This window comes from Juglans microcarpa x Juglans regia, chromosome 3S (genome assembly GCF_004785595.1).
Source record: "Juglans microcarpa x Juglans regia isolate MS1-56 chromosome 3S, Jm3101_v1.0, whole genome shotgun sequence".
Lineage (NCBI taxonomy): Eukaryota > Viridiplantae > Streptophyta > Magnoliopsida > Fagales > Juglandaceae > Juglans > Juglans microcarpa x Juglans regia.
This window is the reverse complement of record NC_054599.1, coordinates 5,667,532-5,675,854: the sequence shown is the minus strand read 5'-3', so window position 1 is coordinate 5,675,854 and position 8,323 is coordinate 5,667,532. Positions and strand designations below refer to the sequence as shown.

Below are 8,323 nucleotides of genomic sequence, written 5' to 3'. Positions count from 1 at the left end.
TCCCACATTTTCTTAGCAGCCAAACAGAAATTCCTCCCACATTTTCTTAGCATCCAAACAGAAATTAAAACGTAACAAAATCAGAGTAAAAAAAGTCGAGTTTTAACCTCAAAGAGAGCTAAATGTTCATGGTTGAAGACGAAAATGTAGCTCTCGGCATCCACAAATCTCTCGGAGATGTCCTCCTTGAGGTTGAGGGGGGCAACAATCGGAGGAGAGGAAGGAGGGTTCAAATGAGAGATTATTTGCTTGGAGAGAGAGAGTGCAACGGGTAGAACTATTCATTCGGGCCGGGTTTTTTCCCGGCCCAATCTGGAACCTGGAAAACAGGATTCCCACTCCAAGTTCTGGCCAAAAAGGTCTGGGTACTGGTTTTAAACCCAGTATTCGATTTTTTTTTCCTTTCTTTGTGGGGCATTGTCGGCTTATCTATCTTCACATAACAGAATAGATCTCTCATTACTATCCACATATACTTTAATACTTGTCATCATCTCTGAAATACATGTCTACCTGAAGAACAGGAGTCTCTATGCTCTTAGGAGATGTCAACTTTGGCGGAGTGCCATCAAATAAACGAGAGCAGTCCATGTATGCAGATCCAAAAAACTTGTTATCATAAAGAGAATTGTTATCAATGAAATCGGACTTTGCAAACTCAAAAGTAAGAATACCTTCTATCTTCATTAGAAAAAACTTGGGGGAGGCCCAACTTTTTACTGCTTTAGTGAAAGAGACCATAGTTCCATAGGCTCTAAACAAAGCTATTACAGGCAATTTGTAAGTTTGAACCCAAATGCCCTAATTGGCAATGCTATGCACCAAAAGCAACAAATGCCCAGCGAGTAACAGGAGTCCTTACAAATCAGAATATGAATTGAAAGGAACAAAAATAAATAAATAAATAAGGTTCAACCCGGAATCCGGGTTTTAAAAAAGCAAATTTTATCCGGGTTCTAGCCCGGGTTTAAACTGGGGTTTCAGTTCGGGTATACTTGGGTTCCAGTCCAAGTTTGAACCAGGGTTCCCGTCCGGGTATACCCGGATTCTCGAGTCAGAACCTTGATAAATAGTCCTAATAATAGGGGAGCAGCCGACGAGAGTAGGGGGAAGGGGAGGGGGAGGGGGAGAGAGATCACAAAAAGTAAAAAAAAAAAAAAAAGTAATCACCTACGCGTGCAGCTATAAACTCTATTTTACTGCAACGACTACAAACTCCCCAATCGCAAGTGTAAAAGAAGATTACACAACCAACCTCCTGAAAGCCTCGTCCATTTACATTTGAATTTGGGTACACCAATGCCATGCTCAAAAGGAGAGGTTAAATTTGGATAATGAGTTTGGATGAAATGAATTGAGATAAAAAATAAAAAATAAATAAAATCTTGTTAAAAAATATTTTTTTAATATTATTATTATTTTGAGATTTGAAAAAGTTGAATTTTTATTGTATTTTATGTGAAAATTATAATGATGAAATGAGAAGGGTTGATAATGTTTCTCAATCTACACTAGGTTAGTTTGGATACTGAGAATTATTCTCATAATAGTTCACTACTATTTATTAATTTTTTATTATTATTTTTCTACTTTTCAGTATTATTATTTAATATTATATTATTAATTATTATTATTATTTATAAAATATTTGAGAATATTTTATTATCTAAATATAATAATAATATAATAAAAAGTAGAGAGATATTATGAGAAAATATGTATCCAATCCTGCCCTTAGATCAGCAAGCAAACAGCTCACAAACGTGGACGGTGGGGCATTGTCTTGGATTGGATTTCGGATCTAGTGCAGGCTTCTTCTCGTACTTAACAAAGCAGTAAAGGGTCAAACTCAAGACTGCTCTTGAGCAGTGCTACTGCTACACTCGGGGGTGTACGAGACGGGTTCCGATTAGAGTGAAAACAAAACAAAAAAAAAAAATTATTTTTTTATATTTTTATAAAAAAACTCATAATATTATTAAAAAATATTTTTTTAATTATTAAATTAAAAAAAATATTAGTCGAGATCCGATAGGACCCAACTGTCGGTCACCAGCATTTTTGCGTGCATTTAAGATCATATCCCACCCGACGTCACTCTCGAGCAGAAACAAACACGTAGCATCAATTGGATTGAGCAGCAGATACTGAATGACATTGACGAGCCTTTCCAAGTTTCCTCCCGGGATTCCCACATCTAACTGACTGTCACTGACACACTCCCCCAATCTGCGGTGAACAATTTTCCCACCGAACAGTGCCACCGCCACCCTCCGTCACATCACATTCTCTCGTTTTCTTCTTTTGCAAAGGAGGCTTATCAGCGTTTTAACGACTCCTAACCAGCTTCAATGGCCGAGTCTCTTGTGGTTTCCTATCGTAGTCGGGCACCGGTTGGTCTTCAACGTCGCTTTTTGCACCAAAACAACTGCCATTCACTTCCATTGCCGAAGCCACTCCTCTCTTTGACCCTCAAAAGCCCTCTCTCTTTGAAATGCAACTCTGTTTCTACTTTGCTTCATCGCCGAGTCATCAGTTGCCCGGCTCCTGCCGCTCTTGACTCGGACGTCCCACATACTCTTCACGAGGTACTTCCACATCCGAGCTCTTTATGTTATGTTATTATTTATTGTTTACTACAAGTGTGACTGATCCTGTGTTTGCCAATTGAGAAAATAGACTGTCTTTACCCAAACAAGAAAGAAAACCCATGAACAGTTTCTGGGTCTGCCATTTTTCGTTCTCTAGTTCGTAATTTCAATGAAGATGAATAGCTAATAAGATTTTCTTTCCGATGGTTGTGAGGGATAGATAGGTTACAGAATACGGAACTTAACTAAGTTCAGCTGATAACCATCGCACACTTGGTTGACTTGGATCCACTTTTCCGAAAGGTTCGATTTCTTGTATTTTGGCCCTTTTATAGCTAATGGGGCGAAGCGCAAAAGCCATTTCTCGTTCTCTGATTGTTTATTTCAAGGATGGAATACCTTAGAAAATTTCTGATTAAGATTTTCTTTTTGATGGGTGAGGGAGAGAGAAGCGTCATCAAACTTGCTTATCTGAGCTAAATAATTGTTGGACACATAGTTGAGTTGGATCTCGCGTTTCCAAAAGGTTCAATTTCACGAATGGGTTCTAATGATAGAGCTATCGAGACGATAGCGAATAATTAAAGCTTTGGTTATAGGGATTTCGGTTCCTTGGGGCTTTGATAATTGAGATACAACTCTTTGGTTTGATTCTATGCTCTCCTCTCGGTAATATAAGTTGTTCAAGATGTCTCTGTAGCACTAATCATCAGTCCTGTCTTTTGTAGAAAATGATCTTGAGGCCTTACATGTGGACTCTTTTGTTCTCTGGCTCAAGAAACTCTCGACTTCTTATTAATATGTACATAAGCTCATTATTGGTCACATTTTTTAGAACCCAAAAATTTGCACTCGTATAATGTTGCAATATTTATTTTTTCCCTCTTACCTTGTATTATATATCTGAATTATAAGCCCTTGATCTGAATTCAATGTACTATGGATTCTGTTTGGGAGTTTTGAAAGGGATCAGTGAAACATGGGAGTAGTAAGAGCTTTGAGCAATGGGATTCATTAACAGCGAAGTTCTCGGGAGCAGCAAGTATCCCATTTCTGTTACTGCAACTTCCTCAGATCATCCTTAATGCAAGTAATCTTTTGGCAGGAAACAAAACGGCCCTTTTGGCGGTCCCATGGCTGGTAAAGCATTGCAGAAGTTCCTTGATTCTTTATAGTATTTTTTTCTTTACACTTTCGGTTAATATTAGTTAATCAAACCTTTCTTAGGTTCTTAGAGAACATTCAGAGAAAAGCCAAATTACTTAGTAGCATGGTCTTCTTATTTTGTTTTGTTTTCGTTTCGATACTCATTACTAGATATTTACGTAGTTTTGTCACTTTCATGACTTATCTGCATGATGTTTGAATCCTCTTCCATTACTATGTCATGAAGGATATAAGATTAAAAAACTTTCAACTAATTTTTTCACTAGTTTTTATTATCAACCAGATAGGGCATTGCCCTGGAACCTAAGGGACACAATGTTGCAAATGCAGGGGATGTGTACTGGTTTGCTTGGAAACCTTTCACTGCTCTCATACTTCACAAAAAAGAGGGAGAATGAAGTGATTATTGTGCAAACATTGGGCGTGTTATCACAATTTGTGGTATTTGCGCAGCTTGCACTGGCAGAAGCCATGCCTCTGCCTTATTTTGTGGCGACTTCAATTGTTGTTGCTGCTGGGCTTGTATTGAATTTCATGAATTATTTCCACTGCCTCAATTCTGCAATCTGGCGCCTTTGGGAAGATTTTATTACCGTTGGCGGGCTATCTGTACTTCCCCAAGTAATAGCCCCACTGTCTCTTTCTGCATGCCCAAACACACAGAAACATCTATATTCTAGTATTTACTTTGTTATTCAGATAATGGTGGTATTTCTTATTTTTAGGTTCAATCTTGATGAGTGAAAATATCTTTTAGTTCATTCTCTGATCCTTCTGAATATATTTGAATACAGATTATGTGGTCCACTTTTGTCCCTTATATACCAAATAGTATCTTTCCAGGGGCAGTAGCTTTTGTTATAGCTATGGTGGCCGTTATTATGGTAAGTTTCCACCATCTGTGAGCTGTTAGTTGCTTTTATTGAAGTTAGTCTGATGAGTTTTGAGTCATGAATACAAGAGGAAAGTGTTAGCATGCATCTCCATTTAACTCTAGGTGCATAAAGTTTCGTTTAGTTTCTTTGTGCTGTTGGTAAACTAATATCCTTACTCATTAAGGTTATTGAAAACATCGATAAGAAACAATGTATTTAGAGATGATAGGAGCAACTGTGCCAAGTTTTTAAATATGGTTAAAGTTTTTGTGCCGAGTGAATCTCTCCATTCAAAGAATCAGGACACTTGATAATTCTTTCTTATAAGATGCCTTTTGAATTAAGTAGTTTAGGGTCTGAAAGTCTACTTTGATTGTTGCATTGCTGAACCTAATTGAATAAATTTCCAAACTACAGTAACTCTCTCTCTCTCTCTCATTTTTGGATACTGTGCCCATACCACACATGCATATATAATCACTAGAAAATAGGTTTGTCTTGTTGTTCTCAAGTACTTATCTCATGGCAGAGATGACTCAAGGAAAATGCATAGCATGATTAAAAGAAAGTTGTTCAATGTCATTGGTCAAATTATATTACAAACAAGGAATTAATTAATACAATAATTGTAAAAATATTTTCATGTTCTTTTTAACTTTCCTTAGTGAGACTAATCAGCCCATGCTCATGTGACCTGACCTCATCCGGTGCAGCTGAGCATATCATGTAGGTGCATGATTTGATCTTAACATTTGTGTTTTGGTGCACTAAAAGTGATCTTTGGGGTCTTTCCCCCTGGTGTTTGACTGAGCCACCCAAAGGTTTCCATAACTGCTATGTGCCTATGTCTGAGTATTGTGGATCAAACAATGGAATTGCCATGCTCTCAAGCGATGTTATAATGGCAATGTGCTGATGTAAAGGACAGTTGACACTATATCCCTACAGTTGGAACATTTGGGTGGTACCGTAACACACTGATGCTTTTTTTTTAAATCATTGTCCTTTGTTTTGATGATTCTGCCTTGAAATTAACCTTGAACAGCAACATCAGTCATAGATATCAAACTTCATGTGTTTTATGTAACTCAGTGTGTTTGGATTGGGAGAAATGGAAGGAAGAGGAGTTAAGTGCATCCAAAATTTAATCACATTTAGATATTTAGGAGTGAAGTGAAGAGATATGGAGGGGAAATGCCCATCATATTTCTGTTCAAAGATTTGGTAAGAAGTGGAAGCAATGATGTAAACATTTTGAAAAATATATTGGTCTCATCAAGTGACAAGTGTAAAACACCTTTAGTTGACCCTATTTTTTACAGTTATTTTCGCTTATCTTCTTTCCATTAAAAGTTAATACCATAAACGCATCTTCTATAAATGTTCCTTTTTGTGACTTCTCTCTCAAAAATTTCCAAATGGAAGTCAAAGGGTTTGGTTTGGTTCCATTTTCATCCAGACAAATTCATCTTAAATTTATTGCAGGATTAGTTTATTGTCACTAAAATGAAAATGAATAGCTCAGGGTTTATCATCTGAATAAATGTTATTTTTTTATATGCTTTAACATCTTCTATTCTTTAAACTAAGATTCCCCTTTTTTAACATGTAGCTGCTAAGCTTTGCAGGCACGAACAGGCAAACTTTCTGAGAAAGGTGTGAAGTTTGTTGGAGCAATATCTGGGTGGACAGCTACCCTTCTCTTCATGTGGATGCCAGTTGCACAGATGGTAAAATAGGCTTGTCATGATATTCTATAATTGCAACATATTTAAGTGGGCAACTCTCTTTTTTATTTACACTGACAACTTTTACACCTGTTCAGTGGACAAATTTCCTAAATCCTGACAACATCAAAGGCTTATCAACTTTCTCAATGTTGCTTGCTATGATGGGAAATGGACTTATGATCCCGCGGGCTCTCTTTATGCGTGATTTTATGTGGTAACACTCTTGTACATCCTGGCTCTTTGTGATCTCAATTAGTCACAGATCTGTTTAACTTGCTAATGTTCTGAAGATTAACCCTCTTCACTTGAAATCTTTAAGCATACGTTTGTACTGCTTCCTTCAAACAGCTCGTTTCTAATTATGTCCGTCATCTACCTCGGTAATGCTTATGATAATGCCTACTATTATATATATATATATATATATATATATATAGGATAATGCTTAATATTATTGCAAAGACTATATCATCTACTTCAACACTTGGGTTGAGTTCTCTCTCTCACATTTTTGGGGAGAATGGAAGAGGGGTGTTGCAGTGGATTGCCTCTAATCTATGGTCCTTGTCAAAATTGCATTTCTTGTTTTATCATGTTTAGATAGAAATGGGAAGCATGACGGAATTCCTTTACTATATATATTGACATTTTCTGACAATGCCTGCACATTACCTAAAACAATAAATTTTTTGAGGACTGCTTCTCAACCTGGTTTGATATGCCTTTTATTGTTGAATCTATTCTTTGATGCTTTGGTCAATTGTGCATGTATACACTTGTAGAAATTTGTTTGTCTATGATTACAGGTTCCTTGGTTCAACTTGGGCTACTTTGTTTTATGGATATGGGAACATTTTATGCTTGTACTGGTAAGAAATCTCAAATTCTGTGGCCTGTCTCTACTAGTTTTTTTAATGCTGAGCAGCAATTTTGATCTCAACTGGAAACACTTTATTGTATTGTGATTACAGTTTCAACGCTATTAGTAGGGAATGCTTCTTCGCAGCAACAACTGGTTTGTTTTTGTGGATAGGTTGTCCCTCTTCCTCCGCAGTGCTGCGAGGCAATTACTTTGAGAGTTATTTATATAATATATACTAATAACCTTCACCTCCTGCTACCCTTCATATTTTTCGGGTGGGCGGGCAGGGAGGAGGAAAAAAATATGACTATCAAGTTTTTCTTGCTGGAAACTGGATTACGGTGGACATGGAAACATATCTGATATAATTCTAATTATAACAGGAATGGCTCTGTGGAAAGATACCGTAGTATATGGTTATGACTCACCTTTCACATCTCTAAAGGAGCTGGTTTTCGGTTCTTAACACAAGGTGATACTGCAAATGGAGCTCAATTAATGCAGAAGTGACATGGGCAAATACTTCCTGAGCTTGAAATTTTACAACTTCTCCTCTGCTGCCAAGTGCTTGATTAACAAATGTGACAGAAGTATGCCAAGAGTTAGATTATAATGCATGTCGTATCATAATTACTATTGGGTTTTATCTCCACAGTTTTGCTGGAATAATAACGTTGTAACTTCTAAAGAGATATATGCAAGGCTTGCTAATCAAATATCAAACCACACTGAACTTGTGAAAACATGAATAATTCTTCTCATTAGAAGCATTAGAAGCTCTTATACATTTTTCAGATGTTTTATGTAGTAAATCGGCCCATTCTTAAAACCATTAAATTACCAATTTACTGTGTTTTTAGCAATCTCCAAACTGAGTTCATACAAAAAAAAAAAAAAAAATTGGTTTAGTAGGCATGGTGCCTTGCTCCCGTGAATTGAGAGGCAGGGTATACTTAAACAACAGAGAATAAATTGAAAGTGCAACATGTGGTACACTGGAAAGAGTTTTGTTACAAATCAGCAACTGATTACATCACACCATATACCTATAGGTTTTCATAGGGTGTGGGGGTATTTTTTATGAGGTGTACGAGTGTT

General features: G+C 36.8%; 1 protein-coding gene across 3 annotated transcripts; it reads left to right on the top strand.

Annotated features, from left to right (window-relative positions):
- Nucleotides 1-2,106: 2,106 nt before the first annotated feature.
- On the top strand, nt 2,107-7,968 carry LOC121258631 (maltose excess protein 1, chloroplastic-like). 3 transcript variants are annotated; one of them, XM_041160174.1, is made up of 9 exons: nt 2,108-2,588; nt 3,558-3,731; nt 4,089-4,379; nt 4,553-4,642; nt 6,262-6,363; nt 6,459-6,577; nt 7,170-7,232; nt 7,335-7,396; nt 7,609-7,968. In XM_041160174.1, the coding sequence occupies exons 1-9, from the start codon at nt 2,352-2,354 to the stop codon at nt 7,689-7,691; spliced, it is 1,221 nt and encodes a 406-aa protein (XP_041016108.1). In that variant the 5' UTR covers nt 2,108-2,351; the 3' UTR covers nt 7,692-7,968. The 3 variants fall into 3 exon arrangements, with proteins under 3 accessions (XP_041016109.1, XP_041016108.1, XP_041016110.1); XM_041160176.1 differs by having other exon boundaries at nt 2,450-2,588; nt 3,549-3,731; nt 4,042-4,379; XM_041160175.1 differs by lacking the exon at nt 4,553-4,642 and having other exon boundaries at nt 2,107-2,588.
- Nucleotides 7,969-8,323: the final 355 nt, after the last annotated feature.